We start from the raw sequence: 20,911 nt of genomic DNA on the forward strand, positions 1-20,911 counted from the left end.
GCATCATTAGCATATTAATGACGTCATCGCGTCGTATTTGCATTCTGCCTAATTTGTCGGTACTGTAGCCTACTTCAGTTTATAATAACGGTTATCTCCCCTAAACCGTGCTCATACTGTTTTTATATAAGTATATAGCCGAATGTCCAGTAAAACGGTTCTCAATTACATATTTTCTGTTAAACAACGGAACGGAACGGAACGTAGCTAACGTTACATGTTAACCAGCAGTTACTTCCACAGCACTGACAAATTTATATTGTGTGTATATGCGTTTTTGTATGTGTATAAGAGTTTGAGGGGAAAAAATGGTCAAATTAAATGTTTTGAATTAAAACAAAGGAGAAGGCAGGTGCTATGTGATCACTGATTGGTTCCTGCTAACACAGCGTGCACATGCGCAGCTCATTCATGTCTATGTCCGCTGGCGTGCAGTCAACGGAATGTGCTGCTCCTCTCAGCCGCTCACTGAACAGAGCAGACGCAGCGGGGAAGTAAGACCTCACGCTTGCAGTACTGGCGATATTTGGAATTTGGAAAGTTGCTAAGGTTTGTCCAAAAAGTCGCTAGATTTGTCGCTAGTGGCTTTTTTGAAAAAATGTCGCTAAAGGGGTCTAAAAAGTCGCTAAAAATAGCGACAAAGTCGCTAAGTTGGCAACAATGAACAGGCTGCGTGTGTGACATGACACGAGATTAAACAACTCGGGCAACGCGACGTCGGAAAGTACCTCCTACTCTGTATCGAGGAAATGTATCCGATTTCTGAACCCTCTGTCCTCAACTGTGGAGAACAGCTGGTCATCCAGGAACATGAATTACATCATTTTCTTCTAATTGCTTTGGTATTTTCGCTGCTCATTCCAAGGAATGATAGGAGACGCTGCTGACTCGTGACTGGCTCTGAGCTCTGGCTAGCTTTAGCCGCGTTCCCTTTTTAGCTTCTTTATTAAAATGGGCATTTTCAGCTGGGTGATGGTGTTTTAAATGTCTAATTAGGTTTGTTGATCCGAAAGTTATTGTGGTGGTTCCCCCACGGTTTACTTTGGCCTTACAATTATTACACTTTTCGAACTTTATGTATTCTTCACAGTAAAGATCTCCCACGCCAATGACATGTTTACATGCGGCTGTGACGTTATTGCCTGCGCCGCTGGCAACAAAACGGACCGGCTTGGAATCGGTAAGACGTGAGGCTGACCGGCCGGTTATCGGTCCGGGCCGAGCATGCGGAAAATCGGCTAATTCCGGTCCCTGTCCGGTCGATCGGTGCATCTCTATTATTATGTGATTTAATGACAGTAAAATCATGTTAACACACATATTGTTTATACTTCTGTAACAGTCAGTATTTGAATGTTCACAGATTAAACCCCATTGACTTCCATTGGAAGTGTCTCACTGGAACACATATTTTTACAATGAACTATATTAAACCCAGAATATTCCTTTACTATCACTCCTGGTGGTCAGAAACGTGTGACCAGTCATGATTAAAACATTATACATTTTGATCCCTCCCAGTAAAACAATCTTGTGTTATTCTAGATCAAACCATTAATTAAGTCTCTGGAATAATTGATTTTGAGTCTTCTGTCTCATGACTGAATATTAAAATCAGCTTTCTGAGTTGATGAGTTGATCACTCCTGTAGGGGCCGTGTTTCAAAGAATTCAGCCTCTTTTCTCTTTTCTAACTTGCTACATAACAACTAAACGTTCTGCTGGTGACCCAATAATAACATAAACATCATGCTTATTCCAGAAAAGGGTTTTCTCTTTAGCGGATATTAAAGGATCCATCTTTTGTATTTTAGTTTATCTTGTTGGTAAAAAGTCAAACATTAACCATGAATGTGACCATGAAGAGATGTAATGGTTTATGTGTTTTGTGTTGAAGCAGTGAGACTGTAGGATCTAACAGGCCTGGTTTGCTTCAGTGCAGAAAGTGGCGTGGCGATTTCTCGCTTTCGGATGCAAATGAAACAAGCCGTTATTTTGCAGCTCCTGCAGTCTGCTTCACTGTGTGATATTGAGTCCAGTGCGACAGAAGCGGTCATTGTGTGATGTTCAGAGCTCAGGACGCACCCGGTCTCCTCTGTCAGTCCTGGCACTGTTTAATAAACCATCATTCAGAGCCCATACAAACTGCTATCATTTGAACTGCACACACGGTTTCTCAACCTCAGACTATTTCATGTAGTTGCAAGATATCCAACATGTTCGATATTTTAGAGCAGACTATCATGACAATCTCTAGGGCTGCCCCTGACCAAAGATTTTCCTAGTCGACTTGTAGGCATTAATTTAAGCCATTAGTCGACTAGTTTATGATATTAATTTAATTATTAAATATATATATATTGGGGGGTATCAGAAAATGGTTTTAGTTCCAAGGCTGAGAAAGAATGTTATAAGTAACATTTCTAATACTGTTCTACATAACAGAGAAATACTAAACCGCAATAATGAGCCTTTAAAATATAATTTTTACAAGCGCATGCACGAAGCGAGCCGCAGCGACAAAGGGAAAAGCGGTAATAATTCTGAATGTGTCAGAAAAAAACAGCAAGAGACTGTCTGAACATTTTGTTAATTTAGAGAGAAATGCACATTAGAGTTGTGCCGACAGACGATGATCTGTGGATCAATAATGGTCAGAGGGATCTCCAATAGCTGATGCCTTTGGTGATATTTGGCTTGTTTTCCCATTAATCTATTCAATTATTATTACTATTATTATCATCATCAAATTAATATAACAAATAATTTGTACGTAGATATAAAGACACACGTTTGAAGAAACACTCTTTATTGTATTATTAAGTACAGATGACAGAAAAGCCGTATATGGGCATATGACGCGCTGATACAGAGGCGTGCAGTCTCGTGGAACACGCGCATGTAAACAGTTCTTACTCTTTCTTTGTTTCTGTCTTCTGATTTAATTTTTTTTGCAAGAACAGTTTCATCTATGAGTTCTGCAAATGACATCAGACATCTCAGTTCAGGAGGTGCTTTGAGTTCAGTTCACTTTATTTCCACAGAGCAGTTCATTGTGAACGCAACTCTGCAGCCTGTAAAATAATACAAACTATATACAATAATCCAAAAACACGTTCACCTCGAACATTGATTTATATTTCAGTGATTATTATCATCATTATAAATACATTTATAATAATTTTTATGTCTTCATTTGTGTAAGTCATTTTCCACCTGCATGTTTACACGAATTCTTGCCTGACGGTAAATGGAAACGTGGTTATATATATTATTCTTTAATCACTTCATCATTTTAATTGCTTTTTCATTTCGAGTGCAATTTGAATTTAGAAATGTATTTGGTTTAAGTTTTTAGTTTTTTAAATAAAGGAATTTAATTTTCAATGCAAAATCACTAAAGCAAGAATATTCACTAATCCCTCAGCCCGGGGTTGCCGATGTAATTGGATATTGCGATGTATATATATATATATATATATATATATATATATATATATATATATATATATATATACTGTATATACATATCGTGACGGAGGGAACAAAAATGTTTTTTCACAGAGGATGTATTTTCCCCGATAACAAAATACCCGTCCGGTAGAGAATGCACAGATGAAGTAGATTCTTTGCCAGAGAGATGTTCACAACTGTTGTAAAGCAATTTTTCAAATAAATTAAGTTAAAATAAATAAAAAAGTTCAGAGTTTGAAATCAAAATAAGCTTTATTTTGTAAGCTTAACCCTAACCATGTTTACCGAATATTATCCCATAGTACCACCTAGCGTCCAACCAGTGGTAATACTGGTGTTCGTCGTTTTAATGTGGATTTTTTTTCTGCGACCAACCGACCAATCAAATCTTGGTCGACCAAGACTCTTCTCGTCCACTAACATTTGGTCGACTATCAGGGGGCAGCCCTAGAAATCTCTTAGTGTGTTTGCGATGCTCCGTGACCCAAATGGGGCCCAAAACGCTCCAAAAAAATTCTGCACCTTGGTCTCTTCGATCATCAAATCAGTTACTCCTCCGTGTTCCTCGTTCCCGTTTGAAAACTAAAGGTGATCGGCCGTTTGTGGTTGCGGCCCCCAGATTGTGGAATGCACTCCCATTTGTCATTAGGTCTTCTGCCTCATTGCCGATATTTACATCTAGATTGAAGACACATCTTTTCTCTTTAGCCTATAATATTGTTTGAGAATTATGGGAGTTTAATTTGTAGGTTTTACAAGGTTTTATTTGTTCTTTTGAACATTCAATTCAATTCAATTCAATTCAATTTTATTTGTATAGCGCCTTTCACAACACACATCGTTTCAAAGCAGCTTCACAGAACATCAGCATTAACAGACGACAAAAACTGCAACGTCCATAAAGTCGATTAATCATCATTGTGTAATTTAGACAAAATTTGATTTTAATGGTTTAAAAATAATTAAATGATAATTATATTAACTCTTTCCCTTCCAAACACGGAATTTTCCGGGTTTTATGAAAAAAGCTTCCCGCCAAACACGGAATTTTCCTGGTATCCGTGTTTTAGGTGGAATACTGATAAGAAAGACCCAGACGCATGTTTTGAAAGAGTACGCAACTCTTTGATCAAAGAAACAGACTGCGATCGTCTTAAACGTAAGTGGAGTTTTGAGAATGTAGCTCAAAATGTAGATAGAAATGCCTTTTTCTCAGCTTTTTGTCCGAAATGTTGTTTTTGACAAAGCCTACCTTTAATGCCTTAATGGCATTAAAAATAACAAATGAAGATAAAATAAAATCGTTTTTTATTTGCCTAAAAGCAGAGGCTCAGATCTTTATTTTGATATATAGCATCTTCATATATTCATGGAATTAAATATTCTGCGGGCCATTAAAGTTTTGCTAAAATCGTCAAAAACCCTGGCGGTGGCTGGCAACTTTTTTTTTTAAAACGCTGGCGGGAAAGAGTTAATAACCCCAGTGAGCAAGCCGTAGGCTGACTGTGGCAAGGAACACAAAACTCCATAAGATGTAGATTAATGGAGAAAAATAACCTTGGGAGAAACCAGACTCACTGTGGGGGCCAGTTCCCCTCTGGCTAACATTATGAATGTAATGTAAATATTCATTATGTATAGTTAAAATCATGGTTTAAAATTATTAAACTAAGTGTTAAGGTGTCAGTGAGTAAAAATCGATTGTGTTTGAACTGTAAGATTAATGACCAAAGTCTTTGAAGTCCATCTAGATTAATTGTAGAGGTTCACATAGATGCAAGTGTCCCTGTCAATTGGCCGACGAAGGCTTTTGTGGGCAATAGTTAGTCTATGCATTCCATTTCACGATCGTAGTCCATCAATCGACCGCATTTAGTCATCATCATTCAGCGACATGTAGCAGTGGAGTCCAACACAAAGCAGGAATGGTGCTGGATCCAGCCGGTTCTGGTGACCTCAGGATAGGAGTCCCGAGGTTGAGACAGGGAAACAAATAAAAAGATGTAAGCGTAGATGCCATTCAATTTATTGCAGAGTTTGAGAACATGCTCAATGTTTCTAGTTCTATTAACAAAGTTCTATTTAATTCTGTTATTAATGTTTGTAACAAATTGTACAGCAATTTGGTTACAACATTTGCAAAACATACAAACATTTAATAGAGTTAACTTTTAAAAACACACACCTTGCATTGACCACCCACCCAAGCCCATTGACTTCCATTGGAAGTGTCTCACTGGAACACACATTTGTACTTTTTTAAAGAAAGGAGGGGCGAGTCGAAATTAATTTTTGTGGTAATCAACATTATGTAGCAAATGGTGTCAATTGAGATTAACTTGTATTGCACCCGGAATATTCTTAAGACATTTTCCCACTAGTCTTCTTTTTTCAATAATGAATTCATGAATTCTGCATATTGTATAACATTGCTGAAGTTTTGATGTGAAGTGCGTGCGTGTGCGTGTGTGTGTGTGTGTGTGTGTGTGTGTGTGTGTGTGTGTGTGTGTGTGTGTGTATGTGTGAGCGTGTATTTATCACTTTGTGGGGACCAAATGTCCCCATAAGGATAGTAAAACCTGAAATATTTGACCTTGTGGGGACATTTTGTCGGTCCCCATGAGGAAAACAGCTTATAAATCATACTAAATTATGTTTTTTGAAAAGGTAAAAATGCAGAAAGTTTTCTTTGAGGGTTAGGTTTAGGGGTAGGGTTAGGTTTAGGGGATAGAATATAAAGTTTGTACAGTATAAAAACCATTATGTCTATGGAAAGTCCCCATAAAACATGGAAACACAACGTGTGTGTGTGTGTGTGTGTGTGTGTGTGTAATTATCTCAACAACATAACTGTACTGCCAAAGAAATGAATACGGAAACTGCTTATTATTCATTTATGTTGCATATTTCTGCATATTTGTCATGTTTGATCACAGTCAGATCAGCCATATTGCAGGTTTCACTTCTTAAATTTGGCAAATTTTGTGTGTAGTTCAATATAAATCTTAAAGTGTGATGGAAAAACACTTTAACAATCATAATCATCTAAAATGTTTGCTTGACTTAGCCTTGTCTGAAAGTTTAAACTAGTTCTACTTTTTTTAAGTTTGATGGATATACAGAACTTCAATTTCCTGAACTAAAAGTTCTTCTGCATTCCAGTGCTGTCGCTCGCTGAACCACCTTTCATTCTGTGTAAACAGACATGGATGATGTGCGATGTTGTGGCTGTGAACTCCATCAGCGCGGCTGAAGTTTAAGGCTGAAGTGTGTCATTTCTGCACCACCAAACAGAATTGCAAAAATAAACAACGCTTTCAAAACAGCTTCCTTAATACATCCCCGTCTGTCGATTGAACAAACAGATAGTCCCGCCCCCAGCTCACACCATTGGTCATTCAATGTTGTTGTGTCTCAAGAGACAGGTTGCTCAAAATCAAACAGAGGAATTTTCATAATGCCACAGAGACACAGTGAAAATTAATTTACGGATGGATATTAATGGCCCCGGTCGACCGCATTGCCTTTGTGATACTCTTCTGAATATGAGCACATTTGACACATGCCCACTATAACTTCTTTGAGATACTCTTTTAGTAAAGTCAATGGGTGGTACATGTGTCGACGATGCGCACAGACGATGGCCGCATCTGTGAGTCAAGAAAATCTGTCCAGTTGCACGGACTGGATTATGACCAAATTTAAGTAATGCATACTGTGCACAGAGCTTGGCTAGGAGAAAGTATTTTAATCAGGGACTAAAAAAGAAAATAGAAACAGTATTTTTTTATTCCTGTTCCGGCATTCCGAAGCCTCCTTTTCAAATGGTAACCAGTTAGAATGAAATAAAAGAACAGTTCATATCATTCTTTTTAAAATGACAGTACTCTATGCAAAGGGAAGGGCGAAATACTAGTTTCAGTGTTACCAGATCTCACAAGAGAAACAAGGCACTGGTTTTGGAAAAACAAGCTCAAAACAAGGAACTTCACCCAAAATAAGTGAAAATAAGCTATTAAAATGTTGTTAATAGTAAAGAGCAGTGTACAGTAGTCTCTATAAAATATATTTTCTTTTTTTGTAAAATAACAGGTAACATTAAATGTTTTCTTTATAATTACAATATCCCCAAAATATTAAAATATTAATTTGGCCACCTAAAATCAATAATAGTCCAAATTTCTCTCTCCTTCATACATGCACACACTGCGTGAGCGTGTTTGGACTAAACGTCACCTTTTGCGTGCCAATGATTTTAACATTGACTTTTGAACTAGTGTTGTCCTTCGTAATGAAAGCACATGCTTATGTTCTACTCAGCCTCATTGTTTCAACAAGAAGTGATGTAATTCAGAACATTTACTGTGATAATCACTTTGGTTTCATGAAAAATTATTAAAAATAATGTTTTCACACTAGAACAGGGGTTGGGAACCTTTTGTCACTAAGGAGACAATGTTAACATTTTTGGTTGATGCATTGATGAAAGAGCCATACCACGAATGAATAATTTACTATTTTCAAAAACAACGTTTTTCAATCAAATAACATTTTTATATTGCCCATAGGCTACTCAAAAACAAAACAAAAATATGCAAAAATTAATAGGTAAAATGTTACAATATGGAATTGAGTACACGTGTTTGTGAGGGTCTCTATAAAATTCAAGTTCCTTGAATGGTTTTTAATCCTTTATTTTAACACCGAAAAAGTTACGCATTTTTACAGTTGCTGAGCATGTCAGTGCTGGAATGTGCGTCACCGATTGTGTGTGAGTTTTGCTCAGATCAGTGTGGATTGCTTGTAAATCAGTCACAATATGATTGCAAAGGAACTGTGATAAAGATAGGGCAGGTCAAACACTTGTGAACCTGACCGTAAAGCTCTGAGGAAACAGTTTCATTCATGAAGGTTTGATATTGAGTGAACTGTTTAATATATTCAGATGAAATGTGTTGCATGTGCGTTATGTGTAAACCCTGAAATGTAGTTTTGTATTGTTGTGGAACTGGTTCATTCACTGTAAAAAATGTCCGTAATTGTAACGATAAAAGACTAACGTTACGTAATGGGTAGTTACTTGAAATACACGGTAAAAAGTTATAATATATTTAAAAAGAAAGTACATGTAATCTTATGGTAAATGATTGTTAAAATTACAGTAAAACACATTAACCGGGCATTCCCAGAATTCCCTGCATGGCCCATCATATTTCATTATATTTTATGGGAATAGTTATGTTTCTTCTTATCTTTAATATCAGTTATGTACATTGGGATGTTCTGTGTTATATTTAATGTAGTTTAGTTTATGTTTATTGCATTATTTTAATTTCACACGTGTTACCCTGATGGTGTTTAATGTTTGTGTGAGTGACACCGATTGTCGCCTTTATGTGTTTATTACATTAATTTCACACGTGTTACACTTATGGTGTTTAGTGTTTGTGCGAGTGACACAGAGTGCCGTCTCTACATGTGTATTGCATTATTTTAATTTCACATACTACCCTGATGGTGTTTAGTGCAAGTGATAATGTCTTCACGTTTATTGATCATTGCTCCTTGGAAGGGTCACTATTGGTGAATTAATGCCATCATCTGCTTTTCTGTACTTACTAGAGTCATTAACAATACATTATAAAGTGAAAAGGTGATTTTTACAGTTTCAGAAGGTTAATGTATGAAGTTTATCATTCAATAAAATAACACCGTAAATTATACAGGCATCATAATTACATTCGTAAAGCCTGAAATGTGGTTACCGTATATTTCATGGTAAACCTCTGGCAACCACAGCTGCTGGTAATTTACGGTTGAGTTTCAGATATATTTGGCTAAATTTGACGGGCTGCACAGTGTTATCCAGTCAGAACAGTGGCTGTTTACACTGATGTATTAAAGGGCCAGAGACGGTGGAAATTAATCATATTTTATTAAATTATGACTGTTTTGGTGCAAGAAACCATTACTAATATTATAAATGGATATTAGAGAATAATAAAATGAGAAAATAGTAGTCATAACCCCTTTAAATGCAATTAATTTGGCTTACTACTCTTAAAGGAGATGCTGTACATGTAGGATTTATGGTGCTGTGTTTTTTGCGCTGTCTGTTATAATGGAGAGAAAGACCTTCAAACTAACTAACAAACAAGTTACACTTGTCAAGCACAACTTCAGTTAGTTTCAGTTCTTGTGATTTTACTCTTAGCACAATTATAAAAATCACACTTAATGAGAAAAACAGTTTTGAAAGAGGCACAGTTTTTATGCTCTTCTTGAAATCAACTGTGGTCTCTGCATATAATTAAAAAACAAAACTTTAAAAGTATAAATCCTTGTAATGTGAATGAAAGGAACAGTACTGGTGTTCAATTTAATGATGTGTGTGTGTCGTGTTGTTGTGTGTGCAGTGAGAGTTATGCACGAGTGAGAGCGGTGGTGATGACGCGAGATGACTCCAGTGGTGGGTGGCTTCCTCTGGGCGGCGGAGGTCTCAGCTGCGTCTCCGTCCACAGAGTCAATCGGCCAGACACGGATGGCACCGACTCGCAGGAGTTCCTCATCCACGGAGAACGGCTCAAAGACAAAACGGTAATGACAACATCAGATCGAGGCACATGCGCTCACAGGAAGTAGTTGTTTGATGCTCTTAAAATAGAAGGCAACTGTGTGATGCAAGATGATGATGTCATCAGTGAGGAGCTGAAAGCACTGAAACAGAACGTGATGATTCAGGAAACATAATGCTCATCTTTGCTAATCTAAAAACAAACACATTAAATATATACACATAAATATCTAGAGTTCAGTTATTAAACAATACAGTATTAATATAAATGTATTATTTATTCTATATTTTGTTATTATAATGTTTTATATGATCAAATTGCTAATATAATTAATTATACAAAATCCTTTCTAAGTATAATTATTTTTTTTGTTGATAGAAACCAAAAGCGTATTTCTCATTGTAATCAGTGACGATGTCTGACGGATGCTCTGTTCTTTTTCTGACGCGCAAAAGGAGACATTTTAATGTCTTTTCAATACAATAGCAGTTTAGAGCAGTGTTGGGTAACGTTACTTTTAAAAGTAACTCGTTAGAATATTGCGTTACTCCTTAAAGTAACTTAAAAAGTAAATTTTTTATGGAAAGTAAAGTGTTATTATGCATTATATTTGCATGACTTTTTCTCACAGCCACTTTCTCTTCTGCTATGCATTCCATATAAATAAGCCATTTATTGCATACAAGAGACATTACAGGTCATCATAGCTACTGTACAACACTCATGTCAAAAGAATATAGAAAACATACAGATATTTAGAAAGTAGGCCTTCATGTCATTTTTATAATAAAGAATCAATAACAAGAATATGCATGATTTGTTTTTCCACCAACATGGCAGTCAATATGAATAATGAAGAATAATCACTGTCTTACCTAAAGCATCAAAGTCCGACACTTGAACCTGCATCATATATGCCATCATGTGCTGTGCCCATCAACAATCAAACTTGAGACAACTTGAGATGTTATTCATAATACATTTATATTATATTATGAAGTATTATTGTATTATGAAGTACAGTGCCTTGTGAAAGTATTCGGCCCCCTTGAACTTTTCGACCTTTTGCCACATTTCAGGCTTCAAACATAAAGATATTAAACTGTAATTTTTTGTGAAGAATCAACAACAAGTGGGACACAATCATGAAGTGGAACGAAATTTATTGGATATTTCAAACTTTTTAACAAATAAAAAACTGAAAAATTGACGTGCAAAATTATTCAGCCCGTTAAGTTAATACTTTGTAGCGCCACCTTTTGCTGCGATTACAGCTGTAAGTCAAGCTTGGGGTATGTCTCTATCAGTTTTGCACATCGAGAGACTGAAATTTTTGCCCATTCCTCCTTGCAAAACAGCTCGAGCTCAGTGAGGTTGGATGGAGAGCGTTTGTGAACAGCAGTTTTCAGTTCTTTCCACAGATTCTCGATTGGATTCAGGTCTGGACTTTGACTTGGCCATTCTAACACCTGGATATGTTTATTTGTGAACCATTCCATTGTAGATTTTGCTTTATGTTTTGGATCATTGTCTTGTTGGAAGACAAATCTCCGTCCCAGTCTCAGGTCTTTTGCAGACTCCATCAGGTTTTCTTCCAGAATGGTCCTGTATTTGGCTCCATCCACCTTCCCATCAATTTTAACCATCTTCCCTGTCCCTGCTGAAGAAAAGCAGGCCCAAACCATGATGCTGCCACCACCATGTTTGACAGTGGGGATGTTGTGTTCAGGGTGATGAGCTGTGTTGCTTTTACGCCAAACATAACGTTTTGCATTGTTGCCAAAATTCGATTTTGGTTTCATCTGACCAGAGCACCTTCTTCCACATGTTTGGTGTGCCTCCCAGGTGGCTTGTGGCAAACTTTAAACAACACTTTTTATGGATATCTTTAAGAAATGGCTTTCTTCTTGCCACTCTTCCATAAAGGCCAGATTTGTGCAGTGTACGACTGATTGTTGTCCTATGGACAGAGTCTCCCACCTCAGCTGTAGATCTCTGCAGTTCATCCAGAGTGATCATGGGCCTCTTGGCTGCATCTCTGATCAGTCTTCTCCTTGTATGAGCTGAAAGTTTAGAGGGACGGGTCTTGGTAGATTTGCAGTGGTCTGATACTCCTTCCATTTCAATATTATCGCTTGCACAGTGCTCCTTTGGATGTTTAAAGCTTGGGAAATCTTTCTGTATCCAAATCCGGCTTTACTCTTTTAAAATAACTCTATTTTAAACTCTACAACAGTATCTCGGACATGCCTGGTGTGTTCCTTGTTCTTCATGATGCTCTCTGTGCTTTAAATGGACCTCTGAGACGATCACAGAGCAGGTGCATTTATACGGAGACTTGATTACACACAGGTGGATTCTATTTATCATCATTAGTAATTTAGGTCAACATTGGATCATTCATAGATCCTCACTGAACTTCTGGAGAGAGTTTGCTGCACTGAAAGTAAAGGGGCTGAATAATTTTGCACGCCCAATTTTTCAGTTTTTTATTTGTTAAAAAAGTTTGAAATATCCAATAAATTTCGTTCCACTTCATGATTGTGTCCCACTTGTTGTTGATTCTTCACAAAAAATTACAGTTTTATATCTTTATGTTTGAAGCCTGAAATGTGGCAAAAGGTCGAAAAGTTCAAGGGGGCCGAATACTTTCGCAAGGCACTGTATATTGTATTGAGAATTGGCCAATGGGAATTGGTGAGTGGAATTTGCATGCCACTCCCGGACATATGGGTATAAAAGGACCTGGCTCGTAACCAGTTATTCAGATTTTTTCTTTGGAGCTGGGCGGTTGTGTTTCAGCGAGCTGATATCCTCTGCCGGTACATTCACCTCTGCATGCTGTTGGATTTATGGCGCATTACAGCGGTTTCTCCCCCTCGTGCACCAGTTGAGTGCGGAGAACTCCCCTGGGCTCTTCGACAGCCTAAAAGATTATATATTCTTGATACTAAAAGAGTATATTTTCTCTAAAAGAGCGGCACTGACTGTTTTTTTAAAGATGCCTTTCCGTCTGTGTGTAACTCCTGCTTGCGGTCGTTACCTCTCTGCATTCGACAGCCACGATCGCTGTCTCACGTGCTTGGGCACTGCCCACGCGTAGACAGCATTTGTGGACGGGTCATGTTCTCACTGCGAGAGCATGACCATGGCAACGTTGCGGTTGCAATTTTCCTTCCTCAGAGGGAAGCCACCCCAGTGGCTCCCGGCCTCGGTTAGCGCTGGAGGCAATTTGGGGACTCCAGTGTGAGCCACTCAGCCGGGTAACCCCTCACGGACCTCCCATTCCCCAGTACTCTCGTTTGCCCGTGTTGAGTTCGGTTGAGACCGCTTGCTCGTCTCAGGGCGTTCACAATCTCATTCAGGGCTCACGAAGTGGATGAGCTCTCGATAGCAGCATTGGAGAGGGGGCTGGTCCAGTCTGACGCTGAGGAATCCACTGGGCTCACACCGTCTGGTGCATTTTAGCGAGCGTCCGGAATCAAGATTGGTTCGCTGAGGTAGACCTGAAGGACGCTTACTTCCATGTCTCAATTTTACCTTGGCACAGGCCCTTTCTGTGGTTCTTCTTCGAGGGCCAGACGTATCATTAAAAGGTCCTCTCCTTCGGTCTGTCCCTGTCGCCTCACGAAAGTCGCAGAGGCAGCCCTTGCCCCGCTATGGGGTAATGATTGGCTGATCCTAGCTCTCTCTCGTGACTTGTTGTGTGCGCACAGGGACCTGGTGCTCAGGCACCTCAGCCGGTTGAGGCTTCGGCTCAACTGGGAAAAGAGCACCTATTTTCTGGTGTTGAGTCAGTATCCATGATGGCGCGCCTCACGAACAAGCGCATGCAGTCAGTGTTGAACTGCCTAAAGTCATTCACGCAGTGAACGGTTTACCCACTGAATCAATTTTAGAGGCTCTTGGGCATATGGCGTCCTCTGCGGCGGTCACGGTGCTCGGGTTGATGTATAAGAGACCACTTCAGCACTGGCTTCAGACTCCAGTCCCGAGATGGGCATGGCGCCATGGCACACATCGCGTGGTCATCACGCCAATCTGCCACTGATTGTTCAGCATTTCTGCTGGCAGGGGTCCCCTTAGTGCAAGTGTCCATGGGCATCGTGGTTACAACATACGCCTCCAAGCGAGGCTGAGGCACCATGTGCAACGCGGGCTTCTGGACAGGGCCATGACTGCGTTGGTATATCAACTGCCTCGAGTTGCTGGCAGTATTTCTCACTCTTTGGTGGCTTCGGCTGTTTATCTATGGCAAGCATGTGTTGGTCCGGTCAGACGCGACGGTAGCGTATATAAATTGGCAAGCCGGTTTACACTCACGACGCATGTCACAATTCACTCACCCGCCATCTCCTCCTCTGGAGCCAGTAGCGACTCAAGTCGTCATGCTCAGGGAGAGTGGAGACTCCACCCCCAGGTGGTCCAGCTGATTTGGAGTTGATTCGGTAAAGCGCAGGTAGACTGTTTGCTTCCCGGAAATCTTCCCACTGCCCGCTCTGGTACGCTCTGACCGAGACTCCCCTCGGCACAGATGTGCTGGCACACAGCTGGCCCTGGGGGCTGCGCAAATATGTGTTCACCCCAGTAAGCCTACTTGCATAGACCCTGTTCAAGGTCAGGGAGAATGAGGAGCAGGTCATCTTAGTAGCACCCTACTGGTCCACCAAGACTTTGTTCTCGGACCTTACACTCCTCGCAACAGCCCCCCTCCCCGGCAAATTCCCCTGAGGAGGGAACTCCTCTCTCAGGGATAGGGCACCATCTGGCATCCTCAACCAGACCTCTGGAATCTCCATGTCTGGCCCTTGGATGGGACGTGGAAGACCTTAGTGGCGCCTGTATGCCTTAAAGTGCCGTCTGTTTGTTAAGTGGTGTTCGTCCCAACGCAAAGACCCCCAGTGATGCACGGTCGGGTCGGTGCGTTCCTGCCTGCAGGAGAGGCTGAAGGGCTAGCTGTACCCCTCCACCTTGAAGGTGTAAGTAGCCGCTATAGTGTCACACCACAATGCTGTTGACATTCCCTCGAGGGATTTCTCCGTGGTCCTGTGGGGAGCCCCGTTTTAGCGCCTGGAGTCAGTAGAGCTAAAGGCGGTCTCTTTGAAGTCTGCCCTCCTGACTGTACTCACGTCCATCAAGAGGGTTGGGGACCTGCTGGCATTCTCTGTCAGCGGCAAGTGCCTGGAGACTGGTCCGGGGATACTCTCACGTGGTCCTGAGATCACGACCGGGCTATGTGCCCCAGGTTCCCACGACCCTGTTTTGGGATAAGGTAACCTTCAAGTGCTGCCCCAGGAGGAGGCAGACCCAGTGTTGTTGTTGCTGTGTCTGGTGCATGCTTTGCATATCTATTTGGATCGTAAGCAGAGCTTTAGATGCTCTGAGCAGCTCTTTGTCTGCTTCGGAGGACAACGGAAAGGGAACTCTGTCTCCATACAGAGGATCGCCCACTGGGTCATTGACCCCATCGCTTTGGCATTTCACGCCCAGTGTGTGCCGCCCCTTGGGGCTACGAGCACACTCTACCAGGAGTGTGGCTGCCTCCTGGGCCCAGACCAATGCCGCCTTGTAGCAGACATCTGCAGAGCAGTGGGCTGGGCAACACCCAATACCTTTGCGAGGTTCTACAATCTCCAGGTTGAGGTGGTTTCGTCCCGTGAGTTGTCAGGTACGAACAGGTAAGTTTGCAGGACAACTGGCCGAGTGAACTGCTTGCGTACAACACCTTCCCCTCCTGGAGGGGGAGACATGCGCTTTTTACCCCCCAGCCGTGTTGACAAGGTTGTTTACCCTAGATGTCCTTCCTCCTTAACTCTAGGCCCAGTATGTGTGCTATTAGGCCCTGTACTGTGTAGGCGCTCCGCATGCGCTGGTTGCCTGTTTGCAACCCTGTGTGATGTATCTTCCACGAGATTGTTTCCCCCTTGGTAAACCCACGTCTTCCTTGGGCAGAGTTCCCCTCTGCCGCCGGTCACGATGTTTGTAGAGCTCGATCCCCTCTAGGTATGACCTACCACAGGGACTTCTCCACATGTGACAATGCCGACAATGACCATGTGACGTATTTCCACACAACTGCCTCCCCTTCGGGCAGGCTGTGGTCTCCGTGGTGTCTTCCCCTTGGGAATGGACACCCCCACCCAGCCCCTGGCTACGAGGCATGCAATGGTTTGCCAGACTCGCACCGCCAGTCCACGTAAGGCAGTTCAGCTAGTTGTGGCGTTTCGTATAGGGACCCCTAGTGTCACTAAATTGACACAATGTCACAACAATGAACTACCCGCTGAAATGGCCGGTACCCTGTCTCAGCTCCACAGCACAAAACCTGAATGAGTGGTTGCGAGCCAGCTCCTTTTATACCCGTATGGGAATTTTATCGTGGTTTACGGTGAAACCGGTAACCGTTTCATCCCTAAGTCCATCATTAGATAAAAGTGATTCAGGCAGAGATCAGTGAGGTATATCGCAGTTCAACCAGCAGGTGATTTCAGTGAGATTCAGTGTGGTCCATCCTAAATCCAAGGTTCAGACAATGACATATGAAGTATCCCATGTCTTATGGTTGGAGTTGGCATCAGTTCATCCTCTGAAGCCCATCATAATAGACTGAAGTGATGTTTGGCTGGCACCGGCTGCATTTAGTCATCATCATTCAGCGACACGTAGCAGTGGAGTCCAACACGAAGCATGAATGGTGCTGGATCCAGCTGGTTCTGGTGACCTCAGGATAGGAGACAGGGAAACAAATAAAGAGATTTAAGCATAGATGCCATTACATTCATTGCAGAGTTATAAATCATGATCAATGTTTCTGGTTCCAGCAGACTAAATAAAGCAGCCTAATTGTGAGTTGGAGGATAAATTAGGTGTATGTCTGGCTGAATAGCTGAGTCTTTAGTCTAGACTTAAACTGAGAGAGTGTGTCTGCATCTCGAACAGTGTTAGGGAGACTATTCCATAGTTTAGGAGCCAAATATGAAAAGGATCTTCCTCTTTTTGTGGATTTTGATATTCTAGGAACTATTAACAGGTCAGAATTTTGCGATCTTAATGAACGTGTTGGAATATAGCGTGGTAGAAGATCACTTAAGTACTGCAGAGACCATTCAAAGCTTTGTATGTAGTTAACAGAATTTTATAATTAATATGAAATTTAACAGGTATTCAATGTAACGATGATAAAATGGGGCTAATATGATTTCTTGGTTCTCATCAGCACTCTGGCTGCTGCATTTTAAACCAATTGAAGTTTATTTATTGAACTTGCTGGACTTCCCAGTAATGCATTATAATAATCTAGTCTTGAGGTCATGAACGCATGAATTAGTTTTTCGGAATATTATTTTATAAAAAAATTTTTTGCTATTAATTTAGCAATATTTCTTAGGTGGAAGAATGCTGTTCTACAAACATCTGTAATTTGATTTTCAAAGGACAGATTGTATCAAATATAACACCTAAGTTCTTCAATGTTGAAGATGATGTAACAGAACATCAATCTAGAGTCAAATTATATTTTAGTGGCTTATTTTTAGAGTTTTTTGATCCGATAATTTGTACCTCACTTTTGTTGGAATTGAGTAGAAGGACATTTCTGGCCATCCAATCTTTTTTAGCAGTGAATCAATTTCATTGATTCACTGCTAATTTGGAGAATTGTGAAATTTCATCAGGTGTGTGTATGTAAGTGTGTGTGTGTTTGTATGTAAGTTTGTGTGTGTTAGTGTTTGTGTATGTGTGTGTGTGTGTGTGTGTGTGTAAGTGTGTGTTAGTGTTTGTGTGTATGTAAGTGTGTGTGTGTATGTATGTAAGTTTGTGTGTGTGCGTGTGTGTGTGTGTGTGTGTGTGTGTGTGTGTGTAAGTTTGTGTGTGTGTATCAGATGTTACTTTGAAATACAATTGCCATATATATGCACTATTCTGTATTTGCATGGTGCTCAAAGTTCTTCAAAGAATACTATGTTACTACCATGGTATATTGATATAAGATTACCATATTCATATAGCCTACCATTGTATTAACCTAGTGCATCCAGGTAATTGTAAATGTCCAAAAAACATGGTAATGTCATGGTAATTCTATATGTATGCAAAACTCTTGCTATGCGACAAAACATATATATTTGACAACTGGTAAATGTTGAGATTTCACTCAACAGTGTTTGAGTTGTATAGTGGTGAAGAAGTTCAGCTGTGAGATTCTTTCACTGTGTGTTGAGAGTAAAAGTTTGGTTTCACTCGTTCTGTGTACAAAGATGAGATCCACACAATCCATTTGTGTTTGAATCATATCTGTTTTAATATCCTTTCAGTTCTTTACAGTCAGATGTTGATAAACTTTGAATTCTAATGACACATGGCACGGATGGTGTTAGTCTCGTTAACATGCGCTCATTTGCAGATGCTCTTTACAGAACTGGCGGTTTTCTTAAAGAGGCAGTACAGGTTTTTATCACATGTTCATCAAATCAGTGTCATACTTATCAGTGTCAAATAGTACAAATTATGCATTAAACAAGAAACATGTAACAACAAAATCATATCTGAAATATAATATGTTATTTATTGATTGAATACATGGATTTGTTCATTTTTAAAAAGCTTAAATGTGAGATAAATGATCTACTACTAAAAACTACTAGAAACTAGAAACTACTAAAATGTAATAATTAAAATGAATATTATCATAATGAACCTAGTTAGAAGGTCCCCTGTAAAATTAACAGCATTAGCTGGCAGAGAATTTCTTAAGCAAAATGGACATTATAACTGAAATATAACCATATGAATCGATTTCGAATTGGAATCGAATGGGGAGCTTGTGAATCAGAATCCAATGGGGAAATCTGTATCAATACCAGCCCTAAGGTCAGACACACGTGAGGTTAATAGAGCACAACAGTCTGGCTTGTGGAAGTAAAAATATCCACAGTGTACAGTATACTTCTGTTGAAAACATCATTCCACATTATTTCATCTTTTTATTTTTTCTGCTATGTTTAATAGCAGAATTCCTGGTGAAGAACTACACTACCCATGATCCTACTGAGAAATCCACCTATCAGAGAAGAGCTTTGCAACTCCGCCCACTCCCATGATGCACTGTGAAAGATGCAATTGATTTTCTCTCCCTACACTCTCAAACTACTGATATATTTGTATATATCTGAATATTTTGCAGTAAACTAAAAAAAGAGGCATGTGAATGCCCGATTTTACCAGCTGCTTAGATTTTTCATTTATAGCCTGTATGTAAAAATCATAGTGGCTGGTAAAATTGGGCATTCACCCGCCATTGTGGCTGGTGGGCAGAAAACGTTAATTTCATAGCCTGCTTACAACTGTTTTATTAAGGATTTTGTTAGATCCCTCTGGAAAAAATGAATGGGGAAAACATTTACGGAATCAAGATGGCTGAAAAAGTGTGCGTTCACTGTTGCGCATTATTAGAGCTGTTGTCTTCATGGTTTTATCATCAGGTGGTGCTGGAGTGCAGTATCAAGAGGGATTTGGTGTACAATAAAGTGAACCCGATCTTCCACCACTGGAGAATTGACAACAAGAAGTTTGGACTGACCTTCCAGAGTCCAGCAGACGCCAGAGCCTTCGACAGAGGAATACGGCGAGCCATGGAGGACATTAAACCAGGTGAGGAACACTTCAGCTCTCTGAACTCTGGACTGATCTTCATCCATCAAGAAGAGCTCACCGTTGTGTTTCGTACAATTCTCTAAAAACACTTCTTTATATTCACATATCAACCTCTAAAATAAACACTTGACAACAGCGGTTTGTCTCTGTAGTTTCAGATTGAGCTTGACGTGTTTCAAATACTGTGATATACACTAAATTAGCGATGAATGTCATCTATTTCAAGTTTGCAAGTGTTTATTTCCAGTTCTTAGCATTCGTGATATTACACATAGCACACGGTTCTGTGTGTCTTGGTTGATATTCAGCACTCTCCTGAATCCACTGATGATCAAATGAGAAGAGTTGGAGTAGCACTTTTCTCTTTTAAAGAAGGATATACTGTGGTCTCTTTTGTCCTGTGTGGCGTGACGTGTCGTACCATTGTGTGGCATAGTTGGTAAAGAGCTGTGCTTGTGACCGAGAAGCTGCCAGTTTGTTTGTGTCAAGAAACAACCGTCAGTCTAGTCAGTTTTATGTACATGGTGTTTTTCACAACACACTTTACACAAACCCACAATGAGTCAAAGGAAAAACTCCCGGAGATGTTTCAGTAGATGAGGAAGTGAGACTTCACCCTCCTCGAGCTCACACACAGGATTGGAAAGAGTACTGAAAAATCGTGTGTGTGAGTAGAGTAAAAGTACCTGAAATACTCAAGGAAGAGTAAAAGAGTAGCTCATTTAAAAGAAGTCATGAGTAGTGAGTATTGGGCTGTGAACGTGATGAGCCCTTATAAACACTGTATGCTGCAGTTTAAAAACGAATCAAACACACCGTAATTTACATTTACAGAAAAATTTAAAAATATACATCTGTGATAACATCCCAAAAATAAGAGGAACACGTGATTACAGAGATGAAAAGATGGTGATACCATACCAATACAATGATCACCATTTTAAATCATAATGTTTGAAACGATTACATTAAAATCAGTGTGTGTGTACGGTCTAAATGATCTTGAATGCCGACAGAGCAAGTTATTGTTGCACATAAAACATTATGTTCAAAGAATGCAGAAAAAAGTCTCTTGGCATGTCATGTCCTGCACAATAGAGGGGGTATAGAGCAGGGGTGTGCACAGTTTTTAGGCTTTAAGTGGTACATGGGGGACACATTATATTCCATGTTGTAGAGATACAATGTTCTGCATTGATTTAGTTCTTGTAT

The 20,911-nt window shown here is 40.1% G+C and overlaps 1 protein-coding gene across 1 annotated transcript in view; it reads left to right on the top strand.

Moving 5' to 3' along the window:
• LOC127662833 (sprouty-related, EVH1 domain-containing protein 1-like) overlaps nt 1–20,911 on the top strand; it is a 38,696-nt gene that overhangs the window by 4,895 nt on the left and 12,890 nt on the right. Inside the window, exons 2-3 of the mRNA XM_052154197.1 lie at nt 9,890–10,070; nt 19,528–19,696. Coding sequence (XP_052010157.1) covers nt 9,890–10,070; nt 19,528–19,696 — 350 coding nt within the window. The remainder of the gene's footprint in view (nt 1–9,889; nt 10,071–19,527; nt 19,697–20,911) is intronic.

The sequence above is a fragment of the Xyrauchen texanus genome, chromosome 22, assembly GCF_025860055.1.
Source record: "Xyrauchen texanus isolate HMW12.3.18 chromosome 22, RBS_HiC_50CHRs, whole genome shotgun sequence".
Taxonomy (NCBI): Eukaryota; Metazoa; Chordata; class Actinopteri; order Cypriniformes; family Catostomidae; genus Xyrauchen; species Xyrauchen texanus.